Genomic DNA, 21,941 nt, shown 5'->3' with positions numbered 1-21,941 from the left:
ATCGCTGCTCTGCTGGCTTCCCTGGCTTCTTCTGCATGTGAGTTATTCTGTCTGTGTCTTGTGTGTGTTAAAACAATTTAACAGGGGACTTCTGTGGTCATTGCACACCATACTTTTACTATTCTTCTTTTCTGCAGCTTGGTTAGTGTTTTTTGTCATGTAGACAAACTAAAAAGCTAGACATGTGGTTGAATCTGTGGTGTGCTCTTTCTCCATCTCCCCCTCTCTTTGCCTCTTTTTCATATCTCTGCTGATTTTTGTCTTTAGCAGTAACAGGTACATTTTCTGTCCGACACAAGCTGTGAGCAGCACAGGTATATGCCCATATATATCCTCTGGGCTGCAATAATGAGAGAAAAAATGCACAGAGCTGACCATGCACACTTGAAATAGATCTCTGCTAGTCCTCAAATAAACTGTCCGCTGCAAATATGCAATTGAAAAATTACAAGATTTCAGCGCCTGTCTAGGGTAAAGCTTAATCCAAATGTATAAAACTAACATTTTTATGCCGGAGAGCTAATGCTAAATGACAGCTGGCTACATCTGCTTTTGTTGGCGTCAACACACAAGCCTTGAAAGCAAATGCTGCCCTGCCTAAATATTTAGCTGTGGTTTTCTGAGGCTGAAGGGCAGACGGCTTGGTTGCTGGCTTGGCAGCAGTGTTGGCACATTGTGGGTCAGCCTGGCACAGGAACTGACATTAAGGGTGGGTGGGGCCGCCTTGCTAGCTGTCTGTCACTTAGGAAAAGAGGGTGGCCGTGTGGCAAAGACATGAAGGGTTTTATTTCAGGATAAAAAATTATTTTGGACTATTGATTAGCAGTGGCAGATATGCACTAACTGCATTATCTCGATATTGATATGTTTATTAATGTATAATATATACATTTAAAATGTAGATTTAGAGTCCGATCTAAAATTGAACTTATGTTATGATTAATTTTAGAGCTGACTTAATCAGCAACTATTTTGGCAATAAATTAATCATTTAAGTATTTTCTTTAATCAGAAATTAACTAAATGTCCTGATTCCACCTTCTCAAATATGAAAATGTGTAGGATTTCTTTGTCTTCTATGATAATAAGCTGAATATCTTTGAATATTAAGCAATTTGAATAAGTCACTTTGAGCTTTAAAAGATTATGATGGGCATTTTTCATTTTAAGACAGACCAAAAAAGATTTACAGACAATGAAAATAATTAGTTGCATCCCCAATTCATTTAGAAATCATGACTGGGAAACATGATGTCTCAAACAATACAATACGTTATAATATAACCTAGCCCTAGTGTTGCTCATTGTGGTAGACTCAGACAGTTTTCCCTCATAGCTCCACACACACACATGCACACACACACACACACACACACACACACACACACACACACACACAGACCCTAGCTGTGGGTTCTGTTTTTAAATAGGCAGCCAGCAGGAGAGGAAAACACACACAGAAGCAGGGCTTTAGATATTGAAACTATTGCTCTGTGACTGTCAAGCCCTTGCTGCTGATATTACTGTGTGTGTGTGTGTGTGTGTGTGTGTGTGTGTGTGTGTGTGTGTGTGTGTGCGTGATACCCTTGGAGATAGTTGAGAGCAAGAGTTGTCATCCCTGTCTGGCTTTCTACACCTAAAAGAAGAGAGAAAATGTGTCTGACCATGTGGCTGTATAAATCTTCAGTTTTACTCATCAGCCTCACACACTAAGTAAAGCCAATGGCACCATCTTCATTCAGAGATTAATTATTTTGCTGGCTTGTAGAGGAATGTGCTGGTGTTTCAGTATTTCCTTCCTGACTGAAGAGTATCCATCTGGACAGATGCAACGTAATTCTCTAATGGGCCTCATTGAAGGAACAGCTACACTCAATAGCCCTGACCGATGGCTATTGAGTGTAGCTGTCAATAGCCATCAGTCAATTATAGTCAATGAGACAAAGCAGAGGACGGCAGGCTCTGTTGCTGTCACTGTTCAGAGTGTCACAAGATTGACCGTCTCTCTTTCGAAATTGGATTCAGTGCCAGGTGAGAGGAATGTTTACGGTAACAACATTGTGCCGGATAAAAGTGCCTCTCGTCTCTGGGAAATAAAATCTTGTCACTTCAGATGGCTGAAGACTAGTGCCAGAAGACTAGCATCAATACCCCTAAAAATGTGGAATTTAGACACAATACCCCTCTGTTCTTTCTATGTTTTGTTCCCTTCAGCAAGAACTGCTGCAGGTAATTAAAAAGAGGCAGTGGACAGTGAGCCCTCGAGGGTTGAGAGGAAGGTGAAGAGGTTAGAGTGAAAGGATGGATGCAGGCTGAGGAAAGAATAACCAGTCTTCCAGCTGAGATGATGTTCTCTAACCATCATGACATGAGAAATGCATCTCTCTCTCTCTCTCTCTTTCTCTCTCTCTCTCTCTCTCTCTCTCTCTCTCTCTTCTCTCTCTCTCTCTCTCTCTCTCTCTCTCTCTCTCTCACCCCTCCATCGTGTTTCGGTTCATCTCCCTCTTTGACACATTCATTCTCAGTTTTTATTTACTCTACCCCACCCACCCCCTCTCCCCCCAGGTGCTTGTTTGGAGATGTACCCTTTCCCTTTTCTTTACAGCTCAATTACATGGCAAAGCCTGTAGTCAGCGCAGAAGAGTGAAGGGGGTCAAATAAAGTGCTCCCCACTCTGCTGTAAATATAGTATAAGCTACAGCTTGTCCCTTGTGACTGTGTAATTTGGCATAGGTGCTAAGCTTCCCTTCAGTCCTCCTTCCATCTCTCTCTTTCCCTACATCCCACTCTCCTCCCCCCCTCTGTTATTCCCCAGGTGGCAGGCCACATATTGACCTTTGAACCCTCCCATTTTTATCTTATGGAGGCACTCAAGGCTCAAACAGAAAGGGGAAACAGAGTGTATGTCTGTGAATACGTAAAATTGCACACACACAGATATTTGTGCAAGCATATGCAAACACACTTGTTTATACACATTTGCACAGGAAATATGGTGATCCTTTGGTGCCTCAGACCTTTTTGTTTTGCTTTTTAAGATTCGGAGTAAGGGCCATTGTTTACCACTGAATGCTTGAGTCCATTCCTCCATATTTAATGACAAAGCTGTTTGTTCTCAGATCAAAAGATTAGCTTCACTGAGACATGACTTGATGGATCAGTGTGTGCTAGGGGCCGCTCGGCCACCAAGGCCGCTAGCCAGAATTTGGAGCCGCCGCAGAGAATAGCCCTCTATTGTGTGTGGTTGTCAGGCTGGTTGGCTGCTGTGGTGCGCACACTGAGACGCGCTGGCATGCGCACAGACATATACTGAACACACATACAAACAGAGACACTTATCACCAGAAAGAGTCAGTGTCAGGTCAGCCGGCTCGGCCTGTGGACAGCGCTGTATTGTTGCTAGCCTCCAGCTCTCCTGGACATTTAACAGTGCAGGCATTGAGCCGTTACTGGTGACTCAGGACCAGCGGGCAGCGCGGCAACCAGTGTGACCAACAACACCTGCCTTCACACTGCCACACTGTTGTGTTCAAGAGGCTTGAGATAAATCCGAGATAAATAAGCCAAAGATAAATCAAGAATATCTTGTTTAAGACAATAACTGAGTAACATAAGTAAATACGGATGTATCAATATGAAGTTGTACTGTATTTGTGTTTACAGTGTTTTTACAGTATACCCTTTTATGAATTAATACAGGTTGAACAGGTCAATAAGAAGAAAACTGCATAAAGTATTCCCCATGGTGAGATGAAGAAATGGGATAACATGGGGAGGATTTTCGTCAATTTGTTCTGTTCACATAGACTTATTGAACTTATTGCTTTTCCCTTGACCTCCACCCTGATGACCCCCGCTGAGAGCCTGTAGAGATTATTATAAAGGACTCAGTGGGATCCCTATTCATTGGACTCCAGTGCTAATATACAGTGGAAACTCTCACCACTGAGATCTTGCGTTTGTGAGCATTTCTAGCTTCCTGCCAAAACAATGTATATGTCATGTCAAGTGGCTGTTTGACTTTGACACTCCTTGCAGCCGGCTGTTTGACTGGCATATTTTCCACAAGGCCCTTTGTTGTCGTCCACAGCTTTGTTGCAGGTCCTTTTTTTACATCCATCTTTAGGGGTGTTAGAGCTCATCAGAGAGGTCACATATGGGAGCATAGTTATGTACATACATGGTTTGTGTGTTAGAGATGCTGTCAGTCAGCCCTCTCTGAGTGAATCAGTATGTCTTTTGTCTGCAAAAGAGCGAGCCTCCACCCCATCAGCCTCAGCCTACAACTGTGTCTGACATGCAGAAACACAGTGGCATCTTACATCCTCAAATCAACCACAAGCAGCCACAAAACACTCAGTCAGTGACCTACTTCTCCGTCTTTTAAACAGGTCCCATGTGGATATGGATGTGTTTCAACATTTTTGACATTTTGGTGACACTGTCATTTAGCGATGAGTTCAGTTTGATATGAGCTTTTATGTCACTCTGCAGATATTGTGTATTTTGCTTGTTTCTTTCTTCTTGGAAAAGGGCAATAAAAGGCCATTGCATACTCTGTGTAGTCGCTGAAGCAATTCTTGCTTTCCCAATACAAATTCTGAACTCATCTCAACTCATCATATCTGCAAATACGGTTAGCGATCCGATACCAGGTTTTTCCCAATTTTATTGTATATTTTGTATGTATTTATGTTGGGTATCATGAGGCCAGCTGTGGCATTAAAGCTGAGCTGGTGCCCCGCCGTGACTAGATGAATCTAACTGATAGTGAAAACACAGACTTCTGTAATAACATAGACAATTGAAGTGTATTTAATGTGAATCGGTCAGATTGGAGTGGGGGCAAACACCTAATAACATACTGCCAAATTGTACTGTGTCACATTATGATGACGATGATGAAGTATTTTATGAATGTGTCATGCATGCAACTATGCCCAGCCCGCAGACAAACCAAAATCCACAACAATGTGACTTTATCCTCTTACTTTTGTCAGTTTAAGGAAATCATGGTCGTCTTTTTCATCAGCATTTGAACAGCAGACATGTGGTCATCGTTGCTAGGTCTACTACACACTTTGCCAAGTCAAGTGACAATTAGCGAGTTAAGCTATAGACCTTGCTGCATCTACAGAGCCATATTATTACTTAGCCTTACACCTTCACCCTATCTCTCTCTCTGTCTCCCTCTGCTCCTTTTTTTTTCTCTTTCTTCATTTATTGTAGTTAAATTCCAGGCTTTGAAAAGCTTGTACGGTGATGTTCCTTTTTAAATAGGGCTATTAAAATAACATGCAGCTAGATCTTATTTAACAGACCGCCTTTTAATTATGTGTGGGGAGGCAACTGAGGCGGATTCAGTTCATGCTGACATCAGCGTTATTTTTACCTCTGGTAAAAACGCTGCGAGGGAAAATGTTCCAGGCGCACCAGACATATGATCTTTTAAATTCCCCTTGCCGATGTTATCATTCAAGTATTCAGTAGGAAATTTGCCATGCTACCGTATCTATCAGCCAACACATCTAACAATTGCAATGTCACTTCCTGTGTATGTGTGAGGGAGAGACATCCAGTGGGTGAGAGCTGGTCATCTGCTGCGGCAACCCTCCTCTGGTGCCCCGTGGTGACAGCGTAACCAGCCTGGCAGTGTGATCCTGAGGCACTTGTGTGCACACACACACACACACACACACACACACACACACACACACACACACACACCACCACCAGGGCACGGCTGAGCTAATGACTCATCTCTCTGCCCCCCCCCCCCCCCCCCCCCTTCTCTCTCTGTCTGTTCCTCTGTATTTCTCTGTCTCTGTCTGTACAGGGGACATCACTCAGAAGGGCTATGAGAAGAAAAGAGGCAAGCTGTTGGCACCGTACATCCCACAGATACAAGGTAAGGCACACAGGCCTGCAGGAAATTTACTGTCTAGAACGGGTTTTATCTTGGCTGCCTGTTAGCTTAGCAGTTAGCATGGTGTCCTTGCAAGAGCAAACAGAACGAGAAAGTATCTTCTAATGTTAATGATTATAGGTGTAGCTTCATTTACATATATCATATTTTACAAACCTTAGTACAGCCTGCAGACACTAGTAAAAGAAGGAGAAAAGTCATACAAAGGCAGAGAGAAGAGAAATCAAACATAAACAGCATAAAAGCAAAGCCAAAACAAATTCAGGACTTGCATATTTTTGATACCATGTGTTGTCATGAAGGAAATTGTGGAGGGTTTTGACACATTTGTACTTATCACTCATCTGGTTAGATATGTCTCTGCTGGTGTGTCCTTGATTCTTTGGATTGGGACTTTTACTGTGTTCCTGTGACCTTTGGGTCTTTTATTTATGCCATAACCCTGCACCAGCCACAAATCATAGTGTATGTAGGGGCCAAATTAAAATAAGTGCTATCCAACCAAGGCAAGGAAGACATACTGTCATCGAATTTAAAATATTAGGAGTCATAGTTTGTGTGCTGCTCTCATAATGCTAATCCTATCAAGAGCTTTTATTGATCATTGATTGATTGAAGTTACCATGTGTTACAGACTACTAATTATTTAGAGCAATGTTTTGTTTTTTAAATCTCCAGTGTTTGCGTATTTGTGCCCGCCATCCCGTGTTAGGCTTTGTGTGTTTTAGAAGAGAGGTATTAACTTTGAAAACAGGGAGGCGTGGCGTTTCCCAGCTGTATGTTACTTATTATCTGTCCATGGCTTTTGACTGTGTAGGGGGCTACATGCATTTATATATCAATTCATTTTTAGCCCCAGTAGGGCAGTCAGTCAGTCCCAGACGCCTTGGGCAAACTGTAAGGTTGAGGTGGTTTGTGGTGAATCCCAGAGAGGAGTAACTGTTTGTATGTTTCATGCTTCTCCGTCCTCTGTCCGGGGTCCATGGCAGTCTTTGGTTTGGCCTGCTATCAGAACACCAAGCCTCAGTGGAAACCAGAGTCTGGTGTGCGCCGCTCCTTCAAGGCTTTCCACTGGAGTTAGCAGGCCTGTTATTTAGCTTGGGCTGATCATCTCCTTCGTTCTCCATCTTTCTCTTGCTCCCTGTCCCTCCTTGTTATCATGGATTTATGTGTTTTCTCTGTCGTTCATTGTTGGATCCTTTCAGTCTGGATCCTAAGAAGGGAAGTGATAGATAAAGGGCAGAAACGGATGGGCTTTGGAGCAGGCAAGATTCTTCATATACAACACATGCACACCTAACAACGCATCCATCCAGCACAATGAATCAGTGGGTTAGGGTTTAGCCTAGACTGCTTTAGGTTACTACTGGGGATTACATCACATTACTGGGGGGTCAAACATTTAGGAAAAGTTAGCATGCCTCTGTGAGAATACAGGTATGTGGTGTGCCCAATCTTGAGTGATAGTTCTTTTTTTAGACGCCTACTTTTCATTTTCTGACAGTGAATGCAGTCCCAGCTCATTCAAACTGAATTTGCCATCCATTCGTTTATATTAGGCACATGTCAGATACACAACTGTGAGCTTGGTGCGAGTCATTAGCCAAGTCTCCAGGAAGCGAAACGCAGCACACGTGTCGTCAGCCACTACACCGGTAAGTGTTGGCATCAGACAGGTGCTAAAAATTCATCAGGGCTCGCTATGAACCAATAACAACATCTGCTGTGACGGAGCGCAGCTCTGATTGGCTCAGTGTGGTGTGTCTCTGAAGTGTGTTCTGCCCAGCAACCGGGTCTGGTGTCCTGGCTTGTTTTATAGACCTCTGAGAGCTAGGGAAAGGCTGTTGTGTGACTGGGCTGTCAGAGCAATATAAGGGACCAGCATATATTGATGCATTTATCCATGCTCAGGGGACGCTGTGTGTGTATGTGTGTGTGTGTTAGACATCATGCATTATGTGTCCTTAAATGTCCTCAGGCCTTATTAAACCTTGTGTAATATTTGAAACTCATGTTATTGAATAGATTTAGTTGAAGCGTGCATGAATGTCGCTCAGCATTTCAGTGTGTGCGCTGCTGCTGTCTGAGAGTTGCTGACCGTGTGGAGCTCGCTGATCCCCACTAAGCTGCCGCTGAAAAGACGGACGGGCTGATGGCTGGCTGGCTGGCTTGCCGGGTGTCTGACTGGCCAGCCAGCTAGGTGTTGGATCTAGCTGGCTGAATGTGGCGTGGTAGAACTCTGTCCTCAAAAGGCTGTTCTCTCATGGGTGTACTTGCAAAGGCAGCCACTCTGTGTAGTTCAGTAGGTCACAGGTCAGTAAAGGTTGCAGCATCCTCAAAGCTGTCCACAGTCTGGTCAAAGAGGCTTTTTGACTACACTGTTAAATTTTGGCACTCACTTGTTGATTTGTAGACTTTCTGTTATTCCACAATGTGACTATAGTTTCAGTCACATTTGACCTCCGTAAAGGATGTGTTTTCATTTTAACTTAATCAAGTTACTCTTAGTGTCTGATCACATTAGACCACCTATTCAGCTACAATTTAGAACCTCTTCTACAGTGATTCTATATGTATTTTATTATTTATATACAAAACTGTCAATCACTAGCCCATGATAGGATAGCAGCGTGGGCTGAAGTGCATGAATACAGCTGAACTGTTGTGATGTTAATGATGAGTCCCTCACACTCACTTATTCTGTGTTATCAGGTTGAATGTGTTGGAATATCACTGCTGACACTCAAAGTTATACTATTTTTATTTTATTTTATAGAAAGCACTCATCTTTGTAGCCACTTAAAACACTTCCCTTGGGGAAGTGGTAGGCATCTAACAACAGACAGACAATCCGTAAAGCTTCATACTCAGCAGAGAATGTGGGCGGTGCAGGGGTAAAGTTACCTCCACAGAGAGCATGTCATTGGAATAAATGGAATAAAAGACAAATATTTATGTAAATTAAAAGAGCTTTCTGTTTGATTTAGCTGTGTTCCCTGTATAACACCTATGTGGCGTGAACCTAAGTCTGTATTGTGTCAATAGAGACGGTTTCCTCCATGGAAACATGGCACTCGTTGGTATTGTTTATCGAGACAGCGCTACAGAACTACAGAAGCATCCTTTTAAACTATAATTCTCCTCTTTGTCCCACTCTCAGGAAAATATATCTTATAAATCTGTCGAATGTATTGCTGAGTTATAGTACAGATGCTGTTCCTTTGACAGCTTCCTGTTCCATCGTGTAAAAAGTCGTCTTTCAACTCTGCCTGAAATAACTGCTAAGGCCTTTCATTACTCAACACGGAAATACAAGCAAGTTGTGGGAGAGGCATTTCTGTAGTTAGTGTGTTCATATTACATATCAATATTACATATTCATGCGTGCATTTAGATCTTTAATGTGCATTTTCTGTCAACAATTAATGAGTCAAGAAGTTTACATTTACATCTTACATACTTCAAATACATCAGTAATGAGAGCGTGAGAAGTGAAGTGAAACCAATGGTAGAAGACTACTAATAGAGCTCAAACCGTGACCCTCCTTCAGGCGGCAGTCCTGGGTTTCCCCTCTGATGCTAAAAACTAGTTACTTAATGAAGCTCAAATGAGAATTGCATAAGCCAAAGGATGAATCACTGCCTGCGTCACGCAGAACACAGAGGGGTTGACGGGTTTGAGAGTTTGATAATTTTAGAATGCTCCAGTTTGAAGATGTTGTCTTTTTGACATTCATGGTGCTTAATCACCTTCTTTCTGTTACGTCTGTATAATTTGCATTTCCTTCCCCTGGAAAGTTGGAAGGCAGCTGGAAGCCTGCGAAAGAGGCTGGATTAATTAAAGTGAATACTTTCTCAACTCCAAGCTACTGTATTAGAAGAAAGCAGCCTAAATAGAGATTACCATTAAGCTTGTGAATACTTGATCTGGTCGAGCAATATTCAGCAGCGTTGCTTGATGTCCAAGGCACGTACCTCAAAGAGTATATGTGCTCATATTTCTAATATTGATAGTTCTGCTTTTGAGCATTAGAAGAAGATGACTTTTGTTTCTGTCCTGTTATAAACTGTCCTCTCTCCGCTTTGTGTCTCTGCAGGTGTAGATCCTTCTCTGCAGATTGACAACAGGATCCAGGCCTCCTCGCAAGCCGTTCTCCAAGGTCCCAAACACAACAAGTCCCGGGCGGCCAACACCCGGGATGAACGCTTCAGATCTGGTAATCATGTGTCCATGCTGAGAGTTTTTAATGTCTGTTGCTCTTCTTCTTTCATGCAGCAGCTAAACTGTGTTAATGTGTTCTCTTAGATTTGCACACAGAAGCCGTCCAAGCAGCTTTGGCAAAGTACAAAGAGAGGAAGATGCCAATGCCCTCCAAGAGACGATCTGTGCTAGTTCAGTCTTCTGTTGAGGCATGCACCCCGCCAGGTGAGACCTCAGTTCCTATAAACTCACTGTTCACAAAGGGCAGAGTTTATCCTGTTCTCACACAGACTAGATTTATGCTTGCGCTGGGTTGTTTACATGTGTTCCCATGAGCATTGGTGTGTAGGATGCTGACACTCTGTTGTGTCCAGTGATCAAAGATGATGTCGCCGAGCATTTGCTACTGGAAAGAAAATGTGCAGTTTCATGAATGTGTCCATTCTTTGTGACTATAAAGGACTCAGTTCTTTCACCGTTGTGTTCAAAGGCAGCCCTTCCCACATGAGTTGCATAATGGATGCATAATCAGATTTTTAACATAGTCTCAAAATGTCAGTTTGCATTGTATGGGCCAGTTCATTTTTATTTTTTTCATTTTACTGCGTTCTGCAGCTTCTTTTTGTGGAGATTTTCAAGGCACAAAAATCCCCTTTTGTGTTGTTAGTTTTGCCCAAATATTTCCTAAAGAAAGAATTTCATCTTCCAATCGGTCAGTAAGATATTTGTGTAAGATTTAATGATAGAAAACATGCCAGTCTCTTAAACACTGCAGTGGCTTTATCATTGTGTATAAGAGCTAATTGGTGGGAGGCCTTAGAGCCTCATGTCTTGGGTAAAGAGAGAGGACACAGCGGTTGAGTGAGTAACCGGATTAAGAGCTCAGACATTGGGGTTTGAACAGGGGAAGGAGGGGGACTCTTCATGGTTGTTTTCAGTCACTCTGAGTGATCTACTGTAATCTGCTGGGATAAGGTGCATAAGTAGGACTGACAGGTGCACAAAATCACATACTGTACATATAAGACAATCTGGGGCTGTGCTACTTTTTCAAGGCAGCACACAGTAGTATGGTTTTGGTTGTAGTTATTTCAACATTTTGTCTGAGATTTGATTTTAAATGGTAGACTTCATGATGTTACATTAGCAAAAGTTTATCAGGGGCCATAATGGTACAAAAGCCATTAGTGGAGGTAATATGGAGTAATATTTTGATGACCAGGTACCAGTATTGTTGGTATCTGTATTGAACGCACATGCACACTGATTAACTTTCTCCTTTTCCATCTCTTATCTTGCTAATCTGCAGTGGCTGGTTTACATCTGGTCACACTACGTGTCTGACCACTCCATGTCTGATTGTGAAGAACCAGTAGTAATGTGAGCAAAATCATTTTCATACTGCCAGACCTGTCATTCAATACAATGTGGCATGATTGGATGGTGTAAGCCGTATTCAAACATACAGTAAGTATGTAGCCCATGTACAGACCAACAGTTCCAATATATACAAAACTTTGGAAGTAATACATGGAAAACATGCAAAAACCACGTTGATAAATGGCTAGTCTGACTCACCGGATGTAGGCTCTTGGGATAAATCAGCCGGCGACTATTTCAGTCAGAAATCTCCTCCCCTTTGCTATCTGCGTGTTACCATTTTGCAAGGACTTGGCGTCGCCCAAGACGATTGTGATTGGTTTAAAGAAATACAAACAAGCCAGAGCGTTTTTTCCCCTATCCCAGAATGATAATGGGTTGAGCCAGACCTGTGGGAAGTGTGGAGATAGGTCTGGCTATGTGAGACTAATAAATGGCTGACATTAAAGCTCTTCTCCGATGTATTTTTGTCAGTCAGTCTGTCGATCCACCGTGTTGCTCCAGACTGAAATATTTCAACAGCTATTGGATGGATTGCTATTGAACGGATTGCCATAAAATTTGCTTCAGACATTCATGGTCCCCCTCAGCATGGATTGTAATCACTAAGGTGACTTTTCATCTAGCATCATCATCATCATCAGGTCACCATTTATAGTTTGGTTTAGAACCAAATACCTGCAAAACTAGTGACATTCCCATCAGCCTCAGCTATACTTTGTGTTTATAGTGCTAATTAGCAAATGTTAGCATGAACATGCATGAACGTGGTAAACATTATACCTGCTAAACATCAGTATATTATAAGCACCGCTGTGCCCAAGTACAGCCTCTTAGTCTTGCTTTTAAGTAATCAGTAAAAGTGATTTACCATTTAAACTATAGAATAACTGAGATGTCAGCCTATCTGCTACTGTCTCTGCTTCGGTTTTCTCTCTTTTATGTCCCTCCCTTCCTCCAAATCTTCCATCATTGCCTGTCTTTCTCTGACTCACTCTTCACTATCTATTCTTGTTTTTGTCTGCGTATCTGTGACTAATACCTCTTTTTCTCTTTCAGTTTCTTTCCCATTCTTTCCACCTCTCTATTTCTACTTTGCATGTGTTCTCTGACCCCGTCTGTCCTTCTTCCTCTGCGTAACTGTGTCAAGGTTACTGAGATAGGGAGAGAGATTGGAGAGAGGCAGAGGAATAACAAACAGAATCATTAATGTGAGATAGCCCTCATGAGTGTGCTGGTTGTAGAGACATAAAATTTTAGCTTGTTATAATCAAACCTCCTCCAGCCTTCCATTTTAGGCCTCCGCAAGGCCACGAGGAAGCTTGTGGAAAGCAAAAGTGATTTTGATATTTTCTCAATTGACGGACTTTACTTGATACTACACACTGCGAGTGATTAGGAGGCCGATTAATCACATGAAGGCTCATTAGTTTGGAGAGCATCATCAGGCACACACAGGCTTAATCTGTTTTCTAAACGTCTCTCTCTCATCCTCTCAGTGCGCTTGGAATACGTTTTCCATATTAATAAAGCTTTGTTTTGTTAAGTATGCTCAGAGACTTTGGTGTAATATTTTGAGACGTGTGAATGAGCACTTTTTATGGGTGCTGCAGAGCAGACACTGCTGTTTACTTCGTCAGTGATGAATAATGGGGGAAAGTGTGACCTTTCTTGGTAGTTTTGTTGCTGTTACAGTTGTTGTTTATACCTTGAGTATTTCATTTTCTCAAGTGGATGATGCCTAAGACTATTTAGCCCTTTCATTGCACTCGGTTCTCTGTAGAATACAAATCTCAGCTCTTGTGTAACTTTGGCGATCCTGTCGAAGGAACAGACATTTCTGGGAGCTTGGCAGATGAACTGGAATGTGTTCATTTTGAATGATCCTTACCTTTGCTTTGAAGTTGTTCCCGTTTGGGCTATTTTTGCCGAGACCAACTGCTCACAGTTGCCTCAAGGGAGAGACAGTCAAATCATCAGTGCCTGAGTTTGAGTCCAAGCATTAATAACTTAAGCACACACTACACTTTTCTTTTGGCTAGACTATTTCAGTTTGTGTATGTATTGTGTGAAAGTATAAATAAAAGTATTTTTGCACATTATTTTGAAGCAACATCTTCAAGCAGGAATACCAGTATCAGTTAGGTAATATGTAAATGCACTGACACACAGAAATCTCTCGCATCTTGAACATCCATATTTTTGAGGACTATAATTCAACATACATAAGATGTAAAAGTTCTTATAGCTACCTAGTTCTCTAGCAATACCTGTTGTACATTCTGTTATTTTTTGTATAGTTTATAACATAAATACTTCTTTTAAAAACAAGCATCGCTCATCCTAACAACTTCCATCTCCATTAAAATCATCTGGCCATCCCACTGGCTTATATATACTCTCACCAGTATGTATAAGTAGAATAATGTATCATCAGCCTATCATCTAAATCCTGCAGTCTTCCATTACCAACAGCCCCATGTCTTTGTCCACTGTTGTGACGCTGCCCTGTCTTGACCTGTCAAACACAGACACCTCCTCAGCGTCGGAAGACGAGGGCTCGCTGCGCCGGCAGGGACGTCTGGCCACCTCCACGCCCTACCAGGGCCACGGCCACCCAGCCGTTGAGCACTGGTTTAACCGTGTCATCCAGGGTTCGTCCACCTCATCCTCCGCGTCATCCACCTCATCCCACCCGGGAGGGAGATCCGTCACCACCACCAACACCACTGCCCACGCAGCCCTCAACGCCAACGCCGCAGCTACCGCATTGGCCGACCTAATGGCACACACCCAGCTAGGTCAGTGACACACACGCAGTCGCACACGCCATCACATTTTGGTTGGCCGGTCTTCTATGTTCTTGTCCCCTTTTAATTGATGCAGCGCTTTCATCCAGTTAGTCCAGAGGTGAATACGTTTTGCTCAACGTTAATCAAACTCTTCATGCTGCGCGGAGAATTGTAAAAATTAGTGTAGTGTGGTTGCGAGCTGAAATAGGAAGGTGTTAACTAGAGAGATAATGATAATGTTTTCATGTCAAGCAAGGAAACAGTATATACAGAGGTTTAAAATTGTTTTCACTGTTCAAGTGTGCTGGTAGAAGAATCCTGATTTAAGTTTCATACTTTAAGAAGCCTGCAGAAGGAGATGTCTGTATGGTTTTGAAATCCTCCATCTAAATATATACATGAATCAGAGTCTGCAGACATTTTTTTACTTTTTCCATTGTTTTACATTTGCTGATATCAGCAGACGTGTGGTGCGTTCCATTATTGCCAGCCAATCAGAATTTCTGTCATCTCAAAGGTGACATCTTAACCTGCATTATGTTGCTCCAACTGTTTTTCTCAGACAGCGGTGTCTCACACATCTGCTGCAGCCGAGGCCATATCTCCCTCCAGATACACAAAAGCCCTTGATGAGGCAAGACAAAGAGAACCAGCAACAGAGTTTTAATTCAAGTCTCTCTAATTAGTCGTCCACGTCTGCCATCTCGCCGTCATTCAGTCATGTGAAAACTTCCCTGTCAAAGCTATTCGTTCCACGTTGCCATGCGAGTGTCACAAGCTAGTTAATGAGATTCAGTGGATTTATCTCCGTCCGTCTCTCCTCAGCCGCAAAGTGAGATGGTGTCTTGCTTGAGTGTGTGTGTGTGTGTGTGTGTGTGTGTGTGTGTGTTCGGACTTGTTGCTGGCAGAACGATATCCTATTAGGATGGAGCTGTCTGATTTCTGCCCAGCTTGTCTCCCCTCAAGGTTGCTGTCATAAAGTAGCAGCGGTGACTGGTGGTGAATGGAGCTGTAAATACATCTCCCATGTTATCCCGTTCCTTGGCCCCTCAAACTCTGGTCCTGTCTGTCGTCAGTCTTCACTTCAGCAATAGACAATGACTAGCTGGCCATCATACATGAGCATATTTTAGGGTAATGTGGATGCCAATGACAAAACATGACCTTTGGTTTTGAAATCACATGTGTGTTATTTATAGTGAATGCAATTCATGTATAAGATATTTGGTGCTTTGGTGGGGAACCTCAGCTCTCAGGGTGCAGTTCTCCATAACCATGATTTACAGCAGTTGTTTTGGTTCCAACAACACAGTGTTGCCATTGCACTTTAGTGTTAAAAGCACCTATACTCCCTGGCCACTTTATTAGGTACACCTGTAAAATCTAATGCAATCCAATACAACAGCTGGGCCATATATTCCACCTTTACAAAGGTGATAATGTTCAGCTTTGACTGAATGGAGAGGTATTATTTTAACTATATGTTTATTATAGCATATAGTTGTAGCATGGCCAGGCGTTTTCGTGTTTTCCACCAGGGTTACTGATTTGGTTTGAAGAAGTCTTGGCATTGTGTTATTAACTGATCTGTGAAACTTCATCCTTTTTAGAGTTAAACACAAGAAGGGAGGGACAAATGGAGGCCGCCACAATGTCCTCAGGCTTTCGTGTTAATCATACTACACAGACATCTTGTTCTCTCTGGATACGTTACTCGCTGAGGGGAATGTATCAGCTCAATAGAATCATTCATTCATTATCATGGCAGGTTGTGAAAGTGGAGGTAAAATGTGAAATCTCTCCACTTGCAGATGACTTTTAGCCTCTCACTCAAATTCCTGCGCTGTCAGATCAGTTTGTTTGCAAGCTCATGAAGTAGATTTTCATTTAGCAACGATAGCCCGAAGTAGGCCTGGCGTTTGACCTTTTCACCCCCGACACCCCACTCATCACAGATAACCACTCGGCGCCCCCCGACGTGACGGGGCTGTCAGAGCGCTCCTCGCTTCATGCGGAGCGGCCCCAGGTGGCCTCAGTGCGAGGCGTTTCCCGCGGCTACAACCACCACACCAGCGTCATGGAGACTGCAGATGGTGAGTTTCCTGCTCACACACACATAAACACAGTCACCTCCCTTTCCCTTTCTCCCCTGCTGTCTGTCCCTCTGTCTTCTCCTTAGTCAGTCTGCCTGTCAGACTGGCACAAGCTGCTGACTGACCCTCTTGTGTTGCCATGGTAACACTGCACCTTTCCACCCCCCCACCCCCCAAAAAAAGCACCTTGTTCCTGCCTTAATGCTAAGTATTTAATTGACACTAGTAACAACACATTTATTAATGATTTATTATTTTTGAGTCTTAAAAAGGCAAAGGAAAGTCTTCGAGTCAGGGTTGTAAACCAGATCATTAGAGGTGATTCTTGTGCTCGGTTCTTGTCAGTGCATAAAATTAACAGCCTCCAAACATCAGTCATCACTCAAACAGCACAGTCTAGTATGCACCCAATAATGCCAGCAGTTTCCAGATGGGCCATCGCAGATATTGACATAAATGCTGTGCAGTGTAGAGATTGCATGTGTCATTTCAGTGCATAAAATGTAAATTTAGCTGGTAATTTGTTTGTGGTATTAAATCAATTTAGGGTTAGGGTTGATGTGTAACAAAAAATGTTTTTACAGTATAGGTTAGTATAAGTTTATTGACTTCAGAGAGTTGCCATAGATGTCAATCTGTCTGACCAGCTGAAATGCTGCTTTGAATTAATGTCCAATGTGTTAATAAGCCAGCAGCCAGAAAGCTGGAACACAGTTTGAGCAGAGCTTTACCTTCCTGCCATCCATCCTCTGCCATTAAGAATGGGTGCGTTGTCTGGGTTTTCGCTGCTAATGAATGCTAAACCAACACACCTGGCTGACCCATAAAGGGGAAGGGATTTGTTAAATCTATGGATTTTTTAAAAGATGTAAACGGTGTCATTTTTATCCCTACTGTCTGGCTGTTTGATGTTCAAGATGTTTCACACCAACACCTCCTATGCAACTTTTCCCACATGGATCATTTAAAAAAATGCACAAAATCAGCACAAAATCCTATCTTTGTTGTTATGGTGCAACAACAGCAGTCTGTGTCTGAGCGCCTCTTAAGCTTACTCTCACCTACGTCTGGCTGCTGGTAAATTTCTCTATCACACATTCACACACACACAAATTTAGCAGGACTGTTTCATTGACATCCTGATGTGTCTCTCCTCCAGGCTGTGAATGGAGAGGTGAAGGATCCCTCAGTTTAATGGATGGTATTTATAACTGTTCCTCCGACTCTTTGGCAGTCTGCTATATGTGCACTCTGCTGCGTGTGCATTTGTGTGTGTTTGTGTTTCTGCCTTCGCCGCCACTGTCAGGTCTAGCACTTTTCCAAACCGTGTGTTTTCCAAAAATATATGCAAAGCTACAGCAAGTTCAGTCATTAGATTCTTGTGCGTATGTGTGTTTGTATAACTGAGTGTGTTGCAAAGGCTTTAGCATCTTCAAGCCATGCCTAACCTAAGTGCTTTTCAAATTGATGGTGTTGAAGCAGATTGTGTGAAAAGGCCTTTTTCTTGGCAGATGTAAGTTTTCATTCAGGGTTGTGAATAATTAGTCATGTTGACATATTGGTTTCTGCACTCACACGAGACGCTAAGACTTGTCAGTTTATGTTTCTCACTACATTCTGTGACACGAGCCTGTTAGCCTGTAGCCACACAGCGGACTATCTAGCACTTTTGCCATTTTGATAGCGACACATAGTTTGGTGTAGAAAGCATGCCACACAGTAACTTTGGTTCCATCTGTACTCGGATATTGACGCTGTATGTGTTGGTGTCTTAATGGAGCATGCAGGCTGTGGTGCACAGACAGTGAGCCACACTGCCGCACTGGGTGACATGTTCCTTCATTATGATAAAAATTGTACTTTAATTTATTTTGAGTCAATCCAACATACACCTTCATGGTACCATAAATACTCACTAGAGCACCAAATGTGTATTAATCCCCTGCTGAAAACAAATGCAATGTTTCTTCCATTTTGACTATCAATGCCCTGCTGTTGTAGGAAATGACTTAACTAAAAATGAAACTATATAATTGTAAACCGCTTTTAAAGAATTACGTCTTCAGGAGGAACAAGTGAGCTTCGAGCAGACAGCCACAGACAGGATAGGGAATTCAAAAATATTAAGAGATAGACTAACACATTGTTGGTTTTGGTCTGTCCATGGGATTTGTTAGCAATAAGAAAAATGTAGAATAAGGCCAGTCTTGTTCTTTATCTCCATCTTTGTTATGTCTGGTAAATGCAATTCTGTTAACTGTTTACACTGAAAAGACCTGGTTTGGCATTTCCCCCCCAAATTAAACTAGATCCAGTGTTTGCTACAGTAATTTAATGCTGTGGATGGATAAATTATGAAATTATGAAAACGTTAATTATAGTCATCATCACAGAACGGCCCTGGTTGGCCTCTGATATTAATGAGTGGGTGGGGTTCAGGGCCCTCAGATGTTGTCCTGTGTGTCTGGGGCTATTTAATTGGCCCATCAGGTGCAGCGCTGACCCCCACACGTCTGCTCCCAGTACATCTGTCCCTACACAAGGAGGCAGAGTCTGTGTGAGCCAGGCTTATTATAGTAAGATAGATCAGGCAAGCTGCGTGCAGCTGTGGCCTTCGTCTCCTGTGGCTGTCTGGAATGTCTGACACAGACCACCCCTCCCAAACTAAGTATGAATTCATATGGAGGAAATGATGTCCGGAGGATGATTATAGTCTGCACATACCCATGTCCAAAATGTGAGGGGAATCTAACTGGACACCTCGTCTCTTCTCTCATCCTTAGTCTGTTGTTTCTCTCCTTTCCTGCTCCTTCATTCATGTTCTTATGTCTTTATAAAGGTCCATGTCTCGCCGGTTATGTTTTTCGAGTATTGTATTTATGGTCCAGCTATTTCAACATTCTATATATTTTGACTTGACTGGGGTATAGTTGATTTTAGCCTCCCGCAATTATGAATTTTGCAGAGCGTATGTGGAACAGACACCTTTTGAGACACCTTGTGAATCACTTACTGCAGGGAGGACTTTTTTGTTGCTAGGCAGCAGGCGAGGAGGCTCCTCACTTTCTGATTTATTTAGCCTGTGAGGTTTGTCAGTGATTCTAGAGAGTATCTCCACTGAAAGTTTATAACCTTTGACCTCCAGGTGACTGTAGAGTACCTCGAGGTCCACTGCTTTGTTGTCTTGCTACAATGTGAGTGACGGCTGGTTGTCCTCTATGTCTCATTAGAGCACCACACTGACCTTTTCTCTTTTCTTTTCTTATCTGTCCTCCCCTCATCCATCCCTTTCTCCTTACTTCATCAATCAATCTGTCTACATTTATCTTTCTCTACTGTATCTCCTCCCATCTGCTCCATTACATTTATTTCCACCCCACATATTCTTCTCTTCCACGTCTGTATTTCTCTCCAAATCCTTGTCTTGCCATGTTTATTTCCCCCTACCCTTTTCTTTTCAACCCCTCCAATCTCATTGTGTAGGTGTTCCAGTCAACAGTCGCGTCTCCTCCAAAATCCAGCAGCTGCTCAACACTCTGAAGAGACCAAAGCGACCACCGTTGCGAGAGTTCTTCGTTGACGACTTTGAGGAGCTTTTGGATGGTAAGCTGGCCTGAAAGTAATGACATTGCTTCTGTTAAATCAATAAATCATGAAAAAAGCATCCATCTTTCTGTGGTGTGATCAGCATACTGATCAGAGACTTCAGCAGCTAAAGGCTGTATTTGATACAAACACGTTGACAACCACATCAGCTTTAAGATTTTGTCTAATTTCTTTGTTTTCCAGCTTCAGTATTTGTTAAATATCCAATTCTTGTTGCAGCCATGATAAAAATGTCATGTTGACCCCACCACGCCTCACAAATAAACATTGGAGGCACACTTTTAGATCAGTGGTTGTTATTTTGTCTCTTGGTGGAGCTGCGACCACCAGGTGTGCTAAGAGAGCGGCTAGGGAACTGTGTACAGCAACACACACACACACACACACACACACACACACACACACACACACACATAGTGGACCAGCCCTGTCTAACCATTTCCTCCATTCCATACAGCCCATCGTGGGTTTTGGGTGGTTCTCTGCCAGGCTGAATAAACACAATGAAAATGAATAAACAGCAGGAATAGTAATACATCAGCAGGTAATTTTAAAGCCTCCCTGACTTTGGCACAGAAACTGTGGCATGGCACACCTCGGTGGTCTGCTTGGTGTGAGCAGAAAAACACAGAGCTGAAATGGCAGCAGGCTCAACACTATCTGTTCCTGATCGAGGTGTTTTATTTGGCGAGGGACATCTTGCCAGCTCAGTTAAACCGTTCTGAATTCCACTTATTATAGAGTTCAGGAGAGTCAAATCAAAGAGCGAGTAGGGTGCTTGAAGGAGGGGAAAGTGAAGGATGAAGAGAGAAACCAGTGCCGACAATAAGCCCTAGCTCCAAGTTTCTCAGGAATTGGTGTCTGAGGCAACTAAAACTGATAAGGACAGAACACAGCTCACCTTTAATCCTCCAGCTTGTCCTCCTCCATCACTCCCATCTCATTGTCTTTCAATCCCCACACTTCTTTGATTACCCTGCCTTGCTTTAGAGAGTTGTGTACTTCACAAATGTACCATTTCTTTGTAATTCACTCAACCAAAAACAGACAGAGCTTCTTTCTCCAATATCTCGGATGGCACCAGAATCCAGTTCTGCCTGGTTGCTCAAAATACCCATTGAACTACCCTCACACAATGCTCCACTCTCTTCCCCATGCATTTAGTCCAGCAGCCAGATCCCAACCAGCCAAAGCCAGAAGGCCAGCAGATGAGCCCCCTGGAAGGAGAGCTCCTTGGGGTGGCCAACAAGTGGCCTCCCTCCTTGCCCGCAGCCTTACAACGGTGGGGCACCACTCAGCCCAAGAGTCCCTGTCTGACTGGACTCGACAATGCTGGCAAGCCCGTCTACACACTCACCTATGGTAGGTGTCAACTTGTGGATGATTGGCCCAGAATTTACAATGGAGATGGAAAACAATATCACATCGTATTGTCGATTATTTGTAAGTTTCTTTGTACAAATAATGGACAAGTGTCTCCATACCTTATTTTGTTATTCTCAGCCATTTTGTGTGTTTGTATGTTGGTATGTTCCCCTCTGTAGGAAAACTATGGACCCGCAGTCAGAAACTGGCCTACACTCTTCTTAACAAGCTGAGCACCAGAAATGAGCCTTTGCTCATGCCTGGAGACAGAGTAAGTCACAAGATAAAACTGTGTTCAATGGTGGTCAGTTGTATGTTGCATTCCTTGTTGCATTTAAGGCATTTGGCTGAAAGACTAGAACGATATTCGGCAAGTGCAGAGTAAGCTCAGTTTCCTCAACCACCAGTATTAGCAATGACCAACAGTTAAAGTCTGGCGCTATAGTGGTACCAAGACTGTATTTCTCTGAACATGAAGTAGGGTTGAAGATTAACGGTGGGGAAAGGAGCAAACTCAATATCACTGCCTCATTACTTGTGAGGGGAAGCAAATGTTTGGTTTCGGATCTTGATACTTG

At 42.9% G+C, this 21,941-nt stretch overlaps 1 protein-coding gene across 1 annotated transcript in view; it reads left to right on the top strand.

The window, feature by feature from the left end:
* Positions 1 to 5,836: 5,836 nt before the first annotated feature.
* The window catches only part of LOC139307119 (disco-interacting protein 2 homolog A-like), a gene marked incomplete at its 5' end in the record, with an annotated part of 31,302 nt that continues 15,197 nt past the window's right edge, over positions 5,837 to 21,941 (top strand). Inside the window, 9 exons of the mRNA XM_070931004.1 lie at positions 5,837 to 5,908; positions 10,024 to 10,143; positions 10,233 to 10,352; positions 14,039 to 14,308; positions 16,255 to 16,392; positions 17,552 to 17,593; positions 19,876 to 19,995; positions 21,163 to 21,360; positions 21,543 to 21,634. Coding sequence (XP_070787105.1) covers positions 5,837 to 5,908; positions 10,024 to 10,143; positions 10,233 to 10,352; positions 14,039 to 14,308; positions 16,255 to 16,392; positions 17,552 to 17,593; positions 19,876 to 19,995; positions 21,163 to 21,360; positions 21,543 to 21,634 — 1,172 coding nt within the window. The remainder of the gene's footprint in view (positions 5,909 to 10,023; positions 10,144 to 10,232; positions 10,353 to 14,038; positions 14,309 to 16,254; positions 16,393 to 17,551; positions 17,594 to 19,875; positions 19,996 to 21,162; positions 21,361 to 21,542; positions 21,635 to 21,941) is intronic.

Source organism: Enoplosus armatus (genome assembly GCF_043641665.1).
Source record: "Enoplosus armatus isolate fEnoArm2 chromosome 11 unlocalized genomic scaffold, fEnoArm2.hap1 SUPER_11_unloc_1, whole genome shotgun sequence".
Taxonomy (NCBI): domain Eukaryota; kingdom Metazoa; phylum Chordata; class Actinopteri; order Centrarchiformes; family Enoplosidae; genus Enoplosus; species Enoplosus armatus.
This window is presented reverse-complemented; position numbering and strand designations above follow the sequence as displayed.